The following is a 17526-nucleotide window of genomic DNA, read 5'->3' on the forward strand; positions in this document are numbered from 1 at the left end:
ATTCGCAAGGCTGTACAACAGCCTTGTCAGACTTGAATGCTGAACCCAGGCAGCCACAACACCTCGGCCTCAAGGTGGGCAGAGGCAAAAGAGGTGGAAAGTTTCTGAGAAAGGTCAGGTTCTAGAGGATTGAACCGACGGTTAGTTTAAAAACGGAAGGCCGGCGCGAAAACCTTTCTATCATACCATCTTCCCGATACTAAAGTGACGCGAGTAGCGCATAGTATCAAGTCAAAATACTTAATTAGGTGTCGAATACTGAAAGAGACCCCAGAGACGTGTTAGTCATCGCTGGGGAGGAGTTTAGTTTCCAAAATTTTATACGTTCGTTCTAGGTCTTTTGCCTTTCTAAGAATAGTGTTAAGCGGCAACGCCTCAGTAAGCCGTCTACCTAGGTATGTTGGCAAGGTGCAGTTTTGGAAAGAGCCTTGCTTCAAGATGTCGATGCTTTTCCAAGCTCCCCATAAACAATACAAGACGAAGCCCGGCTCCCAACCGTCTTTCAATGTCATACAGCCGCCTGGGTATCTTTTTATTCAACCGTTTTTCCAAAACGCCGCCTTGCTGCTGTCAAATGATTCAGAGAAACCTATGCTCCGACATCCTCAAAGGGGTCGTCATCGTCGTCGTCGTCCAAGCCAGATTTATCCATGTCAGAGTCCTCCACTTTAGGCGCCACAACACCCATCGGGTTCTGCAGCGCAGGGTCACTCTTGTATTCATCCTTGAGCTCCCATTTGCCGTTGAAGTCTCCTGCCTTCCACATGAACGCAATTTCATCCAGCGTTTGCCGTAGATATGCCTCGGGTTGATTGACCTTCGCCTTGAGATCACGTAGACCCCAAATGCGATGCTGCCTGAAGAGCTCGAGAAGTTTGTCGATGAGGACGTGTTTGTCGACACGAGCAGCGCGGTTCTCCTTCTGCGCTTGTTTTCGAGCTTGCGCATTCTAACAGGGGTTAGCTAGAGCTGAACATTAGGGATAGGACAGATTTTACCTTGATCGCATTAGCCCTGTCGCTCATGCTCATCAGCGGCACGTGCTGCCTTGACGGATCTCTCTTTGGATCGAACACGGCCGTTTCTCGTTCCGGTGGCTTGAGCATCTGTGAAGCCTGTTTGTTCTCGAGCACGAAATATTCCTCGTTCTTGACTGGCACGGCTTCGAACTCTCTTGCCACAGTCCCCGCAATGGCAGTTTGCTTTGGTATCGGGCGGCGTGCGTAAGGGACGAAACGGCCCTTGTTCTCTTTCTTCTTCAGCTCGCGCTTGTGTCTCTCGTACAGAAACGAGCGGCCTTGTCCTGGATTTCCCTCTTCGTCAATGTCGTCCCAGGCGAATGCTCGAGGCTTGTAGCCTGGTAGATCTTTCTCCGAGAAGACAAACGCTTGACCAGGTCTTCGAACTCGTAGTCTCTCAGTCGGTGGACGGTATAGATTGTATTCTTTCGGCTCGTTCGCAAATTCCGGTATTGATTTGAGCAGCATACTGACCTAAAGCGATTATCAGCTTGTCATTCTTCAAAGGTGGTGGGTGCGTTGACGTACTCTTGACGGGTTAGTCTCTGAGCCCTCAACTCGTATGGTCCCGATCTCTATTTCGTCATCGTCTTGAAGTTTGGATAGTGCTTCCCACAGTGTCTTCGGAATGTGACTAAGCCATAGTTGTTGTTGTGCTTGCGAAAAATCCAGGTCGGCAGTGTCCTCGTCGTACATTTCCTCATCCTCATCAACGTAGGGCGACGGCGTGTCGTCCATAGGTTCTGGTTTGATGTTGGCATCTGGAAGCGACTCCAGTTTCACCCTTGGGATTCCTGATCCCTGAAGGGTCGCCATCTTGAAAGAATTGGACGGTGATAATGGGCGCTGTAAAGGAAATGGGTTGTTTCCCAGGTGAATGCGGAGATCAAATACTATGACATACAAAAGAACAGTGTGGAGATGGAAATCCTTGCTTCACCGTACTACTGTGCGTGTCACAGCAACTAACGCCGTTTTGAAAGAGCCTTGGGAAGTTCAAGCAGATCTGCCGACATGGATGCAGATTGAAAGTCCACTTGCCCTGCCCTGCCCTGCACGCTTCTGTAATTACGTGGTATCTCATTACTAACATGGATCATGTATCTTGCAAGACAACAGTATTGCGTAAACACAAGATCATCACCCCGGATCCTCCCTTAACACACCACCGACCAAGATTCCATCCAGCGATACAGTAAAGCGGAAGGATGCCCCTTAAAGGAAAACCAGTGGCTGTCGCCGGAATCCATCGCCGATGTGAGAAATAGCAAGATCGACCGCCCCTTTCTGTGTAGCCATTGGATACTCCGAACGCTGAAGCATTTTCAGAGGAATCACCAGCTGCATGGCTGCCACGACGTTAATTTCTTGAAAGCCCCGTCGTGGGTTCCGCGCTGATACCGAAGAATGAAAACCTCCGGTAGGGGTCACGTCGCCCAGAGCATAAGCAGTCAATCCAATGAGTTCCGAAGCAGTCATCTGTATTATGGTCTGATATTTCGAGATTTTCAGGTTCGTGGCGGCAGACGGAGTGCGACGGCCCGTTGAGTCCTCGGTCAGGGCTCTCTGCAACTCGATCAGACCCTCATATAGCTTTACCCGAGCTGAGAGGAAGCGTATCCAATAAAGGTAAACCCAGAAACTGTAGAAGTGGTAGAGTGCATGGGAAGGATAAAGCGCCCACATAGTGCCCGCTGTTCCGCAGCGCACTCTCATGATATCCCAGCCGGGCTCGTCTTTGCTCCATCCGGTCATTGCTTCATCCAGTGACTCGCCGTAGTGGAGCAACTCTTCGGCTGCGGCCATTCTTTTGGCTAGATCGTCAGTCTTTTGCGCCAGGAGGTATCTGATCTTTTCTAGTAGTCGTGCGACGCGATGAAAGTAAGCCGTGGCTTTGTTGGCTGTCTGACTTGGTACGAATTCGTGTTCCTCCTTGAACACATCGATTTCCAGGTCGTCAAAGTCCTTGTATGTTACAGGAGTCAAAATGAACAGACGCATTTGCTAAGAGACTGTCAGGTGGCACAGGCAGAGGGATGACACCCGCTTACAATTGCTGCTTTGAAGATGCGGAATATCTTTTCCGAACGAGGACTGGTAAATTGTGACATTCCCCGAAGGTGCAAAAGATGCATGGCACCTCGAACATGAGACAAATGCGAGTGCCATTCTTCCTCTGGGGTCTTGGATTCTGCGGTTCTCCGACCATGTGTCAAAAGAACGCTGATGTGCTATTTGAGCCATCAGTAAGCTTGAATGTCCAACAACAATAATGACTGACCTCGTACAGGCCGAGTAGCCACACAGCTAGCACAGTCTCATCTTGTATGCTAGCCGCACTATCACGGATCGTCGCGTTAGTCAAGGCCAAAGCCTGACCATACTCTCGACCGGTCTGTAGCCTGACGTCTTTTCCACTGTACTGATCGGCCAATGTCAACCGTGAGACCGCCATTGCTGCTTGATGTATACTCGAAGAAGGATCGGCCTTTTGCAGCACATCCGGCAAGAAATCAAGAACGGGGAACGAATAAAGTCGGCCTGCTTGGAAGCAGAACAAGTTGAGGAAGAAGCAAAGTGACTGATGGTGGACATCATACCGCGGAGCTGGGGAAATTGAACGTTGAGCCTGTGCTGGCGTGGACGAACTCGGCTGCGAGGAGAGGCGCTCAGTCTTGATTTTGTCCTGCTCTTCTTCGTCTTCAGTATCCGACGGGCGGCTAGCACTGTAAGTTCGAACCGGCGGTAAAGTCGGGCCGACCGCATGCACTCTCCCACTAGAGTCTCGAACTGGAAACGCGAAGTCGGAACGAAACTGCAATTGGATTTGAGGATAGCCTGGACAAGTCTTGCGTGCCTGCGCGCATCGCTTACAGCCTGGCTTGCCTTCGTCGCACTGGCAGCTGGTCAACCTACAGCAAGACAAGCTGATGGAGAGATAATCACCTTGACCTTGCGCTTGCGACATAAGGCACAGCCAGTACTGGACCTGCCGATGTTGCCCATAGCAGGTTTCAACACGCGAAAGGCATACCTGCCAGTAGTGGAGGTCTGGCTAACAGGAAACGTGAGATCACGATAACGGATTTGGGGGCGAGACTATGAGGCGAGTCTTCGAAACATCCCTTAGCAAGCATGTCATGTCGGTGGTGAGTATCGCCGAGTCCAGGAGTCGCAGCCTTCGAGGCTATCAAATCCGGCACCAGCCCACTTCTCTTGTTCTATACGGTGGTGGAACCAAGAGTATGCAACCTTGCTTGGGACCGTCCCAGCGTGCTCCTTTTGAGCCAGGCGGCCGTCGAACGTCGAGGAAGACGACAGAGATTGAAAGTGCAGTCAAGAAGTAGGCAGACTATATTGAGAGGACAGGGAGATCAATCGAACCACAAATCTCCGTACTGGCCTCGAGGGTAGCAACGATGTGTAAACGGGGCGTGACGGGGTCGATCCTTGCACGCAAACGGGCCGGGGTGATCGGGCTGATACAGCGCCGTTCCAAAGGAGGGGAATCCTTGAGAACCATCATGAGCCTAGGCAAAAAGCCCAATACCTGACCAGAATCGGCCCACATCTTGGCGTGGCATTTGCAGTCGAAATCCTGGCACTATCAAGAGGCACTGGCATGAGATCCTCCAGACTTGTCAAGGGAGTTGAGGCGAAAAGAGGCGAAGAGTCATCTTATGTGGCATTTTTTGATCCAAATCCATGGAGAAGAGCATCTGCCTGCTGAAAATGTCCAGTTCGACATACCTTATTTGTCGTCTCGTTCTGTAACGCCGGCAGTGAGTTTGTACAGTATTGACCTTCTCTGGGCTTCCTTGTTTTGTGCCGCCTCTGCTTTGAGGAATGAGTTGTAGTCGTACTTCAGAAGCTTTTCACAAGGCCACAAAGAGGATGCTCTTAATAACATCTCAGTACTCCGTACATCTTGTAGAAAGCCAGCCAACGTCATGACAGAATGTTCTCGCTTAGCCTTCCTGTCAGGGAGACTCCTTTGTGGCTGCGCCATTCACCTGCCATACCAATGCGACGGGCGACCAGCGACTCGCATGCCACATGGAATTGTCCATGCCAAATCACGACCGTCTTGCTCAGCCGCTGAACATGCAATTCTCGTGTTAGGAGATTTTCGAATCAGAAGAGGCATGGCCTCGCGCTTAGTCTTGGTCATCGGTGACCTCTTCATCCCAGATCGAGCACCAGTAAGCAGTCGCTGTTGTAAACAGCAATGTCCGACAGAGAGCATACTGACCGGAAGGACAGGAAATCCCTGCAAAGGTTAGTCGTCAAGAAAGACTGCCACGAATCGTCCCTGACTTTGCTCGTCCCAGTTCCGAAAGCTCCTTACTCCAGGAAAGATTGGCCAGGTAGTCTGCCTAGGCAACCTGACAGACAAAGAGACATATGATTTCCTACGCCAGATAGCACCAGACTTGCACATTGTCAAGGGTGACTACGACACTGAGGCCTCCACTCTGGCCCTATCAAAAGTCGTCCAACATGGCAGCCTTCGGATAGGGTTCACACATGGACATACTATTATTCCGCATGGGGACGCGGATGCTCTCTTGATTGCCGCACGGCAGATGGATGTGGATGTCTTGCTGTGGGGTGGAACGCACAAATTCGAAGCATATGAATTGGAAGGGAAGTTCTTTATAAACCCAGGCAGCGCAACCGGCGCATTCAGCACAAGCTGGCAGGCAATTGACGAGGAACCGACGCCCAGCTTCTGCTTGATGGACGTATGTACCTGAGATACCCTTTGCTTGCATGTGTTATCGACTAACGCCTTGCAGATCCAAGGCGATGTACTTGTGCTGTATGTTTATCAATTACGGACCGATGCGAATGGGAACGAGAACGTCGCGGTGGAAAAGGTGTCTTTCAGAAAACCGGCATCGACAGAAGCGTGAGAGCACCATTAGCAACACCAGCAGGTATTGGTACTGTGGACGTTGGGAATGCTCCTAAGTCGACGCATGCTTTCCAGAGTCGGGCTGGGGGCGAGAAGTTGAATGCTGGCGGCCATGTGCGGTCAGCCTCGCAACATTTGCATAGGTGGATGTTTCGTGCATCAAGCACGTCGACGCAATCCACTAGCATCTGTCACGGAGATCGTATTGGCATTGCTACCTATAGCAAGGATGTTGAGTAGTGACATCGTTGGGCCTGGAAGATGTTTTGGGACGTTGGTCACAAGCAAACCGAACAAGCATTGTGCCCCTTGCTAGACGACGCCATCGAGATGGTGGCTGGAAATTGGTACAAATGAATAGGTCATTATCCGAGTGCTTGACATCAACTACCGGATACAGTTTACATAATAACATGCCTCATAAGTCGCCACTGTCTCCTTTTTGACACCGACTCCGTCCTACCAAATAATAAGACATATAGCTACCGGCGCAGAAAAGAGCCCATTTCAACAACGCAGGCTATTAACCCTGCAGGGTGATCGCAACCTCAACCGTCTTGATGTGCCTCAGGCGAGCCTCGGGCACATCATCCTCTGCGTACATCGGTCTCTTCCTCTTCTTCCTCTTTGCGCGTATGCTCTTTTTGACCTGCCCATCGTCGACGTCCACGTCATCTTCCTCATTCTCCTTGTCCTGCCCGGTATCCCCACTAGACTGCAGTCGCTCGGCCGAACTCGTTGCGACGTGGCCGATGATTTCCAACGTCGTATCTCCATACTCTATCTTTGTATCCTCTTTCTCTGCGTCCTCGCCCTCGCCCATCCTTTGCCCTTCTTCGTCCTGGGGAGGCACTTCCACAATGTCATCGACAACACTTGCACTGCCCGTCCTCACTTGCACATCACAAAGGAACTCTTTCTCCTTGTTTCGAAACCACTCGCCCACGCGCAGCGCCTGGCTCATCGCTCTCCCGCTCGCTTTAACCAGGACTTCCTCTTTGTTCTTCACAAGTGTCTCGTTTGCCGCCTTGATTCTGTGCCTCCGATCCTTCGCACCCATCGTCACACCCGCCTGCTGCATTGCGCGCTTCTCAATGTGCGCCAGGATCTTCTTGACGCGCTTGACCGCTGCCATCAGAGGCGTCTGCTGCGAGACGTAGACTACCTTCGGCACGGCCGCGCCGGCGTGGATGTTCGCGACAGGCGCATGGTTCAGCGGACGGCGCTGGACGGTGTAGTTCGGGGGCAGACGATGCAGGTTGTGGTTCTTCTTCTCGTGTTGGAGTGTGGCGAGTTCGGCAGAGAGGTTGAAGAGTTTGTCGGTGGTGCTGTTGGTGTTGGTAATTGCGCTGGTGCTGGCCACGGCGCCCGTGGCAGTCGCACTGGAAGCGTTGGAGGACATGGTGCTGGTGTAGATAGATGGCCGAGAAGAAAGTACCTTAGTGCGGATGGTTGTTGCACCTAGTCTTCTAGATTTTGCATTTCTCGGCCTCTTAGTAACCTCTAGAGCGTGCAACTTCGGCCGATTACGTTGGACGAGCAGGGGCAGGTTGTGTCGTGTCTGCGAATCTTCGAAAACATTCATCTACTCGAAGCATGCGGAGAAATATTTAGAAGTTGTGTTGCACCGTATATCTTGCCATGTAAGGGGTGAATCACAGAGACGTCTGCGCAGCTTTCTCGAAGCAAGACACGGCTTGCTGCTGGAATTGTCCATTTTATTATGTCCGACGTTGGGCACTGCAGACAGATTATGAGATATTTCAGTTCTGCATTCAGCCCCGCGGGCAGAGTTATTTGGGCGATTCAAGATATAACATTCCATCGTGCACATCATCATAAATCGTTAGAAAGTCTTATAACCAGCTTACAGTCGTCTCGCTTCCACCTCCGGGAAAAGCCGTGGTTCTCCTCGTTGGAGTGGGATCCTGACCAGCGTGTGCATAGTCGTAAGGTTGACGGGGTCCCGGCCAGACCGAGTTCGGGTTGCTCGCTGCTGCTAAATTGTGCCAGAAGGCTATGGACGCGAGTATGTCCCATGCTTTGATGATTGGCATATCTAGCCAATTGCTGGGCTGACGTGGAACCGTGAGCTGCACTCCAGGTATTGCTTCTAGGAAAAGTGGTCTGATGGTCATAGACCACACGCAATAGTTGCTCTCCGTGGCTGCTGAAGTGACTCGGATCTTGTGAAGCAGATGACCGTATCATGCACAAAAGTCTCAAACAGGGTCATTTTCATGTAATGTGGCCAACGTCGAGAATCGGCTTCGGTATTCTACCGGGGATGATGAAGGCTCCTCGTCCGATGAGAGGCTTCCTTGTTTGCAATCGAGCCGTATAGTCTCTGGTGATGAGGAATAGTCGCGCTTGTATTCGAGCTGGTCTTCGTAGGTCTTCCCTGACATGCCGCTGTCCGCTCGATGTCGGGAATGTTGTCTTCCCTCGCAGTCGCAAGGCACCTCCCGTTCAAAAAGCAACATAGTTCTGGGGGTTTTATCTCGTCGTTGGACGGGCACTATCCTTTGGCTTCCGTCCTCTATCAGGCAAACGAAACGCCTAGCTTGAACGTCAGTCCGGCCCCAACAAGCTTCTCGTAGAGTCCTTACCATCCTTTCGATCCTTTTATTCGCGAGTTCTTGCGAAGCTGTGAACTGACAAACTTGCTCACAATCTCGCCACAATGGTCGGCGTCGGTCAACCTGAATGACCTGAGGTCTTCATCCGGATCAAAATCGACGTCGTCCACATAGGTGAAACACCAGCCGTCATTCGACGCCCGAGCATGAAATCCCCAATCACAGAATACGATCTTTCGTTCTTTGAAAGATACAGGGCATTGTGGCCCCGTTGGCCGTCTCGATTGCCGTTTGAAAAGGCCAAACATGATGTCGCTGCTTGTTAAGGTCGACGTATCTTTGGAAATCTGGTTTTATGTAGAAAAGCAAAAGCATAATTTGGTAGAGATAGCATGTTCAGCGTTACCCAAGGTTGAAGAACCCTGACTTTGGACATTGAAGTCAAAGCGTCGAGTTCAAGGTCAGTGCACGAAAGCCTCCTCGTAACAGACAAACCACATCAAGGCTTTCATAAACCCATTTTGAACCAGCAGCAACCGTCAATGGTGCAGTCGACCGAGGCCAGCCGCTTTCATTAGCCGCTTGCGTTCGTCCATCCACCAGCAGCTTCAGTAGACTGAAGGTGACAGGCCAGAATGACGTTCGAGGAAAGTGCACAGACACCCAACGGCTCAGTGCTGACTTGGCACGGTGCCCGATCAACAAAACTCAATATCATCACCCGTAACTATTGGGGTAAAGAACCACACTTTGGCTCTGGTAGCATTGGTATAGCTCGCACGGTCCAATTCTACCTAAACTGAAAATGCACTCGTTAGATGTGGTACAGGCAAGTTTCCTGAGATAAGGGGCTTCTTTAAAGGTGTAAGTTTACTTACCAGATAACCCGTCAAGGCTGTCACTCTGGAAGCTAGTTATGTCGACTTAGGTCCCGGCCTTTTTGCGTCGTTGAAAGAAGATCTCCCCATTCTCGTCAACTCGAGCTGCAAGGTTCACAGTCAGCGAACATGGGCGACGTATGGCCATTATCGCGTTCCTTGTTGGAGGCACTGAGCATGCATTCCCCCCACGGTGGCCGACCAGCGTGCTGTGGTATACCTTCGCATTCAAGACCTCGGCAGGAACAATGGCTTCTCCGAGGAGATGATAGTCACGCCTCGTCTGAGTCGAGAGTATCGCTGAGCTTCGCTCAGAGACCGGCGCGAACCATCCGAAAATGTCATCATTTGTACCATTAAAATGATCTGCGTCCTTGTCTGGTACTGTAGCTCAACCCAAGGCCAAAGTGTGCAAGTTGACGTTTCATATCGCATGTGAACCTGAGCCTGTGGTCCAAGCGTGACAGGTCGGAGGTTCCTGAAGGTCCTGCTTGCGAATTGGACCATCTCTCCGCAAGTCTAGGCATAGATTCAGAAGAAATACGACGACGCTCCGACGTAATCCTCGCCATTCCAGGTTTAAATAGTGGCGACGTGAAGGTTGAAGTATTGATTATCCCGATGTTGGCGCGACAATCCATCCTAAGCGCAAGTCTCGCCCTTGGGGGAAAATTTCAAGGCTTAGAGCATGAACGGAGGTCAGGCTTACGTTTCTGAAGACGGTAATGGTCCACCAGGCTGCCATGTTGTTGCTTCCCAAAGTGACTCAGAGGTGCATGCGGCCATACTGAACCGTGTTGATATGTACTTTGGTCCATGATCAGGTCCCAGGGCGGTTTGTTGCTTGTCCATCAGCAGCAGGCAGGAACCAGTTCTCATCAACCGCGTCTGCGACAAGCCAATCGTCGAACTCGCTCGTAGGATGGGCCACTTCTGTTGTATTCATCTGTCCTGCGGTTGTTGCTGATATTGGTCCCATCACGTTAGCGGGGAAAGTTGTATCAAGTGTACGTTGGAGGCAGCTTTCGGATGAAGCACCATGATTTAAATCTCTGACTGGGTTGGGTATATCGCCTTGGGACCATGTTGAGAGGTTATGAGGAGCCTCTGGCTGTGTGATGGGGATATTCCACTCGTTCAGTAGAGCCTGAATTTCTGCAGCATTTCGACGTAGGTCAACCTCATCCAGATTAACAGTATCCTCCTGAGATGCTGTCCGCCGGGGCATCCTCTTGAGGTCTTCGACTCCGATCCCGAGATCTTTCAATATATCTGATAATGCTGCCGAATTACTGGAGGCCCCTTTCTCATATATAGTCCTTAAGGCGTTCAACAAGGCATCTCGTTGTGATTCGACGAGATGTACATATTCTGCGTTCAACGGTTTGGCATTAGGATCTCTCTTCGACTCCCTATTTGTGGTACATATGACGCCGTCGCGTTTGCATTTCTCGCAAATCCTTCCCCCAGAACAGCGTGCCTTTTTCAGGCGACATCGGTCACAACTTTTCTGGTTGCGCTTGGGATAGTAACCAGCGACATCTTCGGCGTTGGGCGAGAGGCGCTGTCGCTTCTGGTTATGAGGTGGAGAGGACGATGTGTCTGAAGCGGTAATAGACTCGACGTCTGGGCCTTTGCGATCTGGTACAATGAAGAACATGTTGGGAGTAGTGATGTGTCGGCCGGAGGGCGAGTGCAGGAAAGGGTCTCAATTCGTAAGTCGACACATCCGAGAGAAGAAGCAGCTCGACTACCAGGTGGTCAGCGGACAAACAAACGGGTTAGTAGCAACTTCTCGAGCATCCGATGTCACATCAATCCGCTGTGTAGAAGCGGACTCGTATCCCCATGGGTGCGATAAGACGTGACCTTGACCATTTGAGGCAGATTCACCCAAATGCAAACATAACACAGTACTGTCATATGTGCGATGCGATTCGACCACTCCGCGCATGTCCGCCTTCGTCATCTGATCCGCCGTTGTGGCTTTCGGAGAAACATTTATACTCCTTGAGCCAACAGTTCTGGTTGTCCTGCCCAAGGTCGTCCAATCTCCTTCCTACCACGGTTGAATTGATACCGTGACCGATGGCTGAACTCCTGTCTTCCAGCGCTCAGTCAACAAGCGCACGATAACAGAGCGGGGCGTTGCAGCATGCCGAACGCCTCATGGGAAAGTCGCGCTGCAGCGAAACGAGCAAATATTCTCAGCGCCATACCGCCAGAATGGCGAATACCAATGCATCAAATTCCGTCGGCGGAAGCATGCCCCCGTGTTACTGAATTTGCACGACAGTATCTCTCTGAAGAGGAGCTCGTCATCACTGAGACGCCCCCGATGGACACGCTGGTCCACATCCACGCCGGGATCTGGTCCGCTGAAGCGGTAGTTCGCGCTTACTGTCATCGGGCAGCCATCGCGCATCAACTCGTCAATTGCCTAACGGATGCTTTCTTCGACGTGGCGATCAGCACTGCGATGCAATTAGATCAGTATCATCGTGACACGGGCACTTTGAAGGGACCGCTCCATGGACTACCAGTAAGCTTCATGGATCGATTTCGAATCACTGGGAGGGAGACAGCAGCGGGATACGTAGCATGGCTTGGACGGATCGAGAGCGACGCCACGGAGTCTCTCATTGTTCGTCACATGCGCTCTCTCGGCGCGATACCTTTCTGCAAAACTGCTACTCCCCAAAGCATGATGTTGGCAGAGACGACAAATAACATTCATGGTAGCACGCACAATCCCCATAATCGATTACTGTCAAGTGGTGGCGCTGCAGGAGGTACGCTTCTCGACTACAGAAGGACGTTTCTTGTCTAAACTAAGGTCTACAGGAGAAGGTGCGCTGTTGGCGATGAGAGGGTCACCTGTCGGTTGGGGAACAGAATTTGCTGGCTCCACGCGAATCCCGGCGGTGTTCAACGGACTCTACAGCCTCAAAGTGTCTTGCGGTCGACTTCCAATGCGTGGGGTTGCTAATGTTCGAACCAGCCTTCCCTCTCACAATTCCACGATAGCCATGATTTCGTCGGATTTTGCCTTTCTTCAGCACATAGCCAAGCTGTCGCTGGGCATTTCCAACCGAGAAGAAGATCCTGCATGGCTCGATATGCCATGGAGACAATCCAAGATCAGGGAACTAAGCATGCGACGCCCGGTATATGCGGCGCTGGAATTTGATGGACATGTCCAACCTCAACCACCTGTCCGCCGCGCGTTGAGATCTATCATTCAGCATCTGCGAGGTGCGGGTTACCAGGTCATTGATTGGAATCCTCCAGCACACGCACTGGCAGTTGAAACCTACTTCAAAATCATCGGCGCCGATGGTGCTCAGTCGACACGGGATCAAATTAAAGCTAGTGGAGAACCACCGGTTCCAAGACTGAAGGACTGGTATTACAACCAGGCTCCACAGCCGCTCCCGTTGCCAGACTATCTAGCCCTCCTAGGATCTCAGGAAGCCTACCGCGCAGAGTACCAAACCTACTGGAAGTCGACCGCGAATCTCACCGTCAGTAAGCTCCCCGTTGATGGAGTTATTTTGCCTGTCTGTGCCAATGCAGCATGTTTCGAAAACACATTGAGCTATTTTGGTCTGTTGCAACGTCTAGCCGTCTTGTTCGCGTGCTAATAAATTCTCAGGATACAGCGCCATTGTCAATCTTCTGGACTTCACCGCAGTAACGTTTCCTGTGGGTTTGATCGACAAGGATATGGACCCGAAACTAGACTCGTTGTTCGCTCCAGTCAGCAAAGAAGACGAAGCTACACACCAATCCTGTACGTATAGGTATGTCGTCCTCATCGGTTTGCAAACTACTAACATGGTATTCTTCCTTTTGCAGATGATCCCAAGGCATTCCACGGTGCACCCGTGGGTCTACAGCTGATGTGCCGAAGAACGGAAGAAGAGACTGCCCTTAAACTTGTTGAAATGATTCTTCAAGCTCAAGCGCAGACTCCAACCTTTTTTGGTTGAAGAGACCCCGCCGACATCCCACGAACAACTCCGGCCTAACGCCAGACATACTGAACCAACGTGCGAGGGCCAGTGCTCTCCACGGGAGTACGGCGGCATATGCTTGCTCAGGCTCTGGACATCAACCGCTCAAGCCACGAAGCATGTCCTTTGTCGTTTGCTGATCAGATGTCTCTTGGGTCACGAAGTTCTATCTTGTGCCAGGCATTGGTCAGGTTGCCACGGAAGTTGTACTGTGCCTCGTATGACTCCGGCTGCGAGTTATAGCTCTCGTCGACAGCTTTAACCACGAAAGCCTTGCCAGCTTGACTTTTGGGTACAACCCATTCCCACCTCTTCCACGACCAACTTTTGCGGCCTTGAGTCACATCTGGATGAATCTTGGCTTGGGCCCAGCTTTTCCCGCCATCTGCACTGATGTCGACTCGAATGATATCTCTTCCGCCCCCACTGATGGCATACCCTTCTAGTCTTATGGCATCTTCTTCTAAGCCGTACTTCCTCAGCTCAGTGCGACCATGATGACTGGTTCGGGATATGGACCTCACAGCAGTAATGGCGCTCTGAACGGGAGTTTCTTGGATTGCTGGCGCAGACGCGAAGTCCACATCTTTTGGTGTCTGATTCGGACCGAAGCACTTATAATCGCGTTGCTGCCACTGAGATTGGCACTCCTCTTCGGCAAGAACGATCTTTTCGAGCCACTTGACACTTCTGGCGGCCGTGTGGCCTGGAACGAGCGCTCTCAACGGATAGCCGTGGTCGCGGGGCAGTGGTTTACCGCCCATCTCATATGCCAGCATCACATCACCACGTGGATCCACTGCTTTTGCAATGGGTATGGACCCGCTGTACGCCTCGGCACCAACCATATGGACATGCTTGGCTTCATCGGATTCCGAGTCGTTGACAGGGTAGCCTGCATCCTCCAGCACGTCCCTTAGTCGAACGCCAGTCCATTTTGCATTTGAGATGGCACCCACATCCCAGGGGAGGCCACTGGCAGGCTTAGCATTCTCGGACATCTGCTTCCGACGATTCCCAGTGCACTGCAGTGTCGCGGTTATGCTGAATGGCTTGAATTTGGACTTGAGGTCTGACAAGGTGTATGCCTTTTCTGTCCCATCTGGCAGCTCGACATTCAAGACGTGTGTCTTCTCGTCCGCTTGCGGCACCCACAAGTGGTTGCGGACATAAAAGACTTCATTTGGTGTGATGAAAGTATCTAAGCATGCAGGCGGAGTTTCTGCATTACAAGGCTTGCATGTGTGCTGCAGTAAGCGAAGGTCTCTCTTTGGATCCAACACAAACGGGTCCTGGATATTGTCATCCGGCACTTTTCCGTCAATCAGGTCTCTCGGATCGATATCGCCAATGAAATAGCCCTCAAGAATATCATACACATCCTGCTTTTTGTGGATAGTGAAGATATCCCAGTATGGATCGATGCAGCCGCCGACCGCTTGGAGAATTACTGGTCCTCCTGGATGAGCGGCAATCCATTCTGTGATGTCGAAGACTCTGTTCCCCTTTGTCACCCATTTTCTGTCGGAGTTCCTTCCATGTTGCTTGACCTCACTCGAGCGGATATATGTCTTGCTTCCTTCTACCGGAGGAGCCTCAGCATGCGCTACCTTCCAGTGAAACACCGAAGCGGCGATTACCGTGTTTCCGGCTATTGCAAGTCCAACGTATCCCCGTGTCGATATCGAGGGGGTTCTCTTCGGCACGCTACTGGTTGAGCTGATTGACCGAAATGGGACGAGTGAGGCTGATTTGACGACGCCACAAAATCGCCTACTGGAGTTCAACGTCATTGGCGATGAATAAGCCCAGGACGACAGGCCACACACCCGGTTGAACATTGACATTTTGAGGAAAAGTCGAGTCAACGAATATCCGGATTAGGATTGTGCAGTTCTTGGACCAGAAGCTGCGCATATATGGACCTCAGTAGGCCATGCATCCTTTGAGAGGCCAACGCTCGCAAGAATCCTGGAAACTACCCCTGCTGCCTTTGGGGAGGTTGGATTGACGCCTCTTCGTATAGAATTGGATGCGGAATCCTCAATGTGTTAGCGTGATGTATCGGATCTGACCCAAGAAGGGGAAATGAGTTCCTTATGTGTCGTGGCTCAAACCATCCGCCTCATCCAAAGCGGAAGCACGGGAATGCGGGGTGTCTTCGGTGACACAGCCTCGTCGGCGACTCGGGGACCATTTTCAATTTGGACTGACGCGGACGCAGGTGTGGACAGACCGTACCGACTCTGGACCAGATGTGTTCGACAGGTACATGACACTACGACAGTACTATCATAAGTATTTGTCCCCCAGGGATCCGACATCATCCAGATCAAGCATTGTGGGATCACTTCTTGAGGCAGCCTCGTCAAGACCAGCGTTCATTTTGATTGGTCGGCCATACTCCGCTTCAGCCTCGCCACAATTGACTTGCACTCCGGAAGAGCGGCGAATGATGTTGGCTGATCGAGGGATTTTGCTGAGCAATGCATAACCTGCTCCCTGTAAGGGGCTGTATTTTCAGCCGGTCATCTCGACGATCACGACTATACTTTACTCGCTCTTTGCCCGCCTCTTACGCGAACTGATCTAAGCCCTTCGCATGTTCAGTGCGTTTGGTGATTGGCCAAACCTTCAGCCGGTTGTTTTGGGCGCCCGGTCCACATCTACAAGTACAAACAAAGTACGCAGTATAAGAGCCCCCACGACTTATCGCCAGACCGCCCTTGAGTTTCATACAATCATCCAACTTGACCATGGACCCCTCAGGAACCTATGCCAACTGTCAAGTGGCTCGCACGACCTCCCTCCACCATGAATGTCAGGATGGAATCGCACAGACAGCCAAAGACGAACTCGAGTCGAGATTCTCCGCAAAGAACAACAAAGGATGGAGACGGGTAGTGTTGAACTTCACGCCGTCTTGGTTCGCAGCTACCATGGGCACGGGCATCACTTCAATCCTACTGCACAACCTACCGTACAATGGTGACTGGCTATACTGGCTGTCGGTCATCGTCTTCTGTCTCAACATCGGCCTGTTTTGCGTGTTTCTGTTAATCTCGACCCTTCGGTACATCATGTTCCCTGGCCTGTTCATGGCAATGATCAGACATCCGGTTCAGTCGCTGTTTGTTGGCACATTCCCTATGGGCCTTGCCACGATTATCAACATGATCGTCTTCGTGTGCGTGCCCGCATGGGGCCAGTGGGCAGCGACATTAGCCTGGACATTGTGGTGGATCGACGTGGTTATTTCAGTGGCTTCGTGCATGTGGTTGCCATTTATCATCATGCACATCCACGAAAGCGAGCTGTCCAAGATGACGGCGGTATGGCTCCTGCCTATCGTGGCCACCATCGTCGCAGCGGCTTCGGGAGGTATTGTTGCTGAAGTCCTACCAAATCCTCAACATCAGGTCTGGACGGTCGTCACATCCTACGTCCTCTGGGGCACCGGCTTCCCGCTGGCAATGGTTGTGCTGGTCATGTATTTCCACCGCCTCACCATTCATCGACTCCCTCCAAGGGAAGTGATCGTCTCCGTCTTTCTCCCGCTCGGACCTCTCGGACAAGGTAGCTTCGGCCTGATGCAGCTCGGCAAAGTATGTGCGGAAGTCTTTCCCAACACCCACAACTTCGGGCCCGAGAGCGGCAGGGTCATTTACAGCTTCAGTACTGTGTGCGCCTTGGTAATCTGGGGATATGGCTGTGTATGGCTGTTCTTTGCCCTTGCCAGTATAACGCGAAGCAAATTCCCCTTCAATATGGGCTGGTGGGGGTTCACTTTCCCGATCGGTGTCTTTGCAGTGTCGACGTGCACCCTGGCCAAGGAAATCCCGAGTCGGTTCTTCAAAGTGCTCGGCACGATATTTTCTGTTGCTGTCATCTTGTTGTGGTTGATTGTCGGACTGGCAACATTGAAAGGGGCCATCTCTGGCACGATTTTCTTCGCGCCTTGCGTTGCACAATACGAGCAGCAAGTGGTGCAGGCACAGAAGCGAAAAGAGAGGAAGCAGCGGCGGGCGTGGTACAGCAACTTGCATAAGAAGAAGGAGATGGAGGAGGGGAAGGCAAGGGAAGATGGAGATAGACAAGAAGTGTAAAAATTGGTTC

General features: G+C 51.6%; 9 protein-coding genes across 9 annotated transcripts; 3 read left to right on the top strand and 6 right to left on the bottom strand.

Annotated features, from left to right (window-relative positions):
* Positions 1-324: 324 nt before the first annotated feature.
* On the bottom strand, positions 325-1873 carry PV05_07839 (uncharacterized protein). Its single transcript, XM_013457308.1, has 3 exons — positions 1548-1873; positions 999-1493; positions 325-949 (listed from the first exon to the last, which is right to left on the bottom strand). Exons 1-3 carry the CDS (start codon positions 1833-1835, stop codon positions 590-592), a joined length of 1143 nt encoding a protein of 380 aa, XP_013312762.1. The 5' UTR covers positions 1836-1873; the 3' UTR covers positions 325-589.
* Positions 1874-2029: 156 nt separating this feature from the next.
* Positions 2030-4433, bottom strand: PV05_07840 (uncharacterized protein). Its single transcript, XM_013457309.1, has 4 exons — positions 3966-4433; positions 3301-3915; positions 3071-3250; positions 2030-3023 (listed from the first exon to the last, which is right to left on the bottom strand). The coding sequence occupies exons 1-4, from the start codon at positions 4023-4025 to the stop codon at positions 2235-2237; spliced, it is 1644 nt and encodes a 547-aa protein (XP_013312763.1). The 5' UTR covers positions 4026-4433; the 3' UTR covers positions 2030-2234.
* Positions 4434-5056: 623 nt separating this feature from the next.
* PV05_07841 (uncharacterized protein) lies at positions 5057-6367 on the top strand. The gene is made up of 4 exons (XM_013457310.1): positions 5057-5221; positions 5283-5297; positions 5351-5764; positions 5819-6367. Exons 1-4 carry the CDS (start codon positions 5069-5071, stop codon positions 5933-5935), a joined length of 699 nt encoding a protein of 232 aa, XP_013312764.1. The 5' UTR covers positions 5057-5068; the 3' UTR covers positions 5936-6367.
* On the bottom strand, positions 6301-7509 carry PV05_07842 (uncharacterized protein). The gene has a single exon (XM_013457311.1). The coding sequence runs from the start codon at positions 7337-7339 to the stop codon at positions 6461-6463; it is 879 nt and encodes a 292-aa protein (XP_013312765.1). The 5' UTR covers positions 7340-7509; the 3' UTR covers positions 6301-6460.
* Positions 7510-8159: 650 nt separating this feature from the next.
* Positions 8160-8824, bottom strand: PV05_07843 (uncharacterized protein; the record flags this gene model as incomplete). Its single annotated transcript, XM_013457312.1, has 2 exons — positions 8160-8496; positions 8547-8824. 2 exons carry the CDS (start codon positions 8822-8824, stop codon positions 8160-8162), a joined length of 615 nt encoding a protein of 204 aa, XP_013312766.1.
* Positions 8825-10214: 1390 nt separating this feature from the next.
* PV05_07844 (uncharacterized protein) lies at positions 10215-11054 on the bottom strand (the record flags this gene model as incomplete). The annotated part of the gene is made up of 1 exon (XM_013457313.1): positions 10215-11054. The coding sequence occupies one exon, from the start codon at positions 11052-11054 to the stop codon at positions 10215-10217; it is 840 nt and encodes a 279-aa protein (XP_013312767.1).
* A 495-nt stretch (positions 11055-11549) lies between these two features.
* PV05_07845 (uncharacterized protein) lies at positions 11550-13386 on the top strand (the record flags this gene model as incomplete). The annotated part of the gene is made up of 4 exons (XM_013457314.1): positions 11550-12186; positions 12239-13000; positions 13050-13187; positions 13253-13386. The coding sequence occupies 4 exons, from the start codon at positions 11550-11552 to the stop codon at positions 13384-13386; spliced, it is 1671 nt and encodes a 556-aa protein (XP_013312768.1).
* Positions 13387-13550: 164 nt separating this feature from the next.
* PV05_07846 (uncharacterized protein) lies at positions 13551-15203 on the bottom strand (the record flags this gene model as incomplete). The annotated part of the gene is made up of 1 exon (XM_013457315.1): positions 13551-15203. The coding sequence occupies one exon, from the start codon at positions 15201-15203 to the stop codon at positions 13551-13553; it is 1653 nt and encodes a 550-aa protein (XP_013312769.1).
* A 963-nt stretch (positions 15204-16166) lies between these two features.
* Positions 16167-17516, top strand: PV05_07847 (uncharacterized protein; the record flags this gene model as incomplete). The annotated part of the gene is made up of 1 exon (XM_013457316.1): positions 16167-17516. One exon carries the CDS (start codon positions 16167-16169, stop codon positions 17514-17516), a length of 1350 nt encoding a protein of 449 aa, XP_013312770.1.
* Positions 17517-17526: the final 10 nt, after the last annotated feature.

Source organism: Exophiala xenobiotica, assembly GCF_000835505.1.
Source record: "Exophiala xenobiotica strain CBS 118157 unplaced genomic scaffold supercont1.5, whole genome shotgun sequence".
Lineage (NCBI taxonomy): Eukaryota > Fungi > Ascomycota > Eurotiomycetes > Chaetothyriales > Herpotrichiellaceae > Exophiala > Exophiala xenobiotica.

Excerpts from the sequence above, each read along its gene's own strand:
- PV05_07840 (XM_013457309.1), bottom strand. The coding sequence starts at position 4,025 with ATGGGCAACATCGGCAGGTCCAGTACTGGCTGTGCCTTATGTCGCAAG. Across the intron at positions 3,251-3,300 it reads GGCTACTCGGCCTGTACGAG|CACATCAGCGTTCTTTTGAC; the intron begins GTCAGTCATTAT and ends TGGCTCAAATAG. Across the intron at positions 3,024-3,070 it reads GCATCTTCAAAGCAGCAATT|CAAATGCGTCTGTTCATTTT; the intron begins GTAAGCGGGTGT and ends ACAGTCTCTTAG.
- PV05_07842 (XM_013457311.1), bottom strand. The coding sequence starts at position 7,339 with ATGTCCTCCAACGCTTCCAGTGCGACTGCCACGGGCGCCGTGGCCAGC.
- PV05_07841 (XM_013457310.1), top strand. The coding sequence starts at position 5,069 with ATGCCACATGGAATTGTCCATGCCAAATCACGACCGTCTTGCTCAGCC. Across the intron at positions 5,765-5,818 it reads CCAGCTTCTGCTTGATGGAC|ATCCAAGGCGATGTACTTGT; the intron begins GTATGTACCTGA and ends AACGCCTTGCAG.
- PV05_07839 (XM_013457308.1), bottom strand. The coding sequence starts at position 1,835 with ATGGCGACCCTTCAGGGATCAGGAATCCCAAGGGTGAAACTGGAGTCG. Across the intron at positions 1,494-1,547 it reads CAGAGACTAACCCGTCAAGA|GTCAGTATGCTGCTCAAATC; the intron begins GTACGTCAACGC and ends TAATCGCTTTAG. Across the intron at positions 950-998 it reads ACAGGGCTAATGCGATCAAG|AATGCGCAAGCTCGAAAACA; the intron begins GTAAAATCTGTC and ends AACCCCTGTTAG.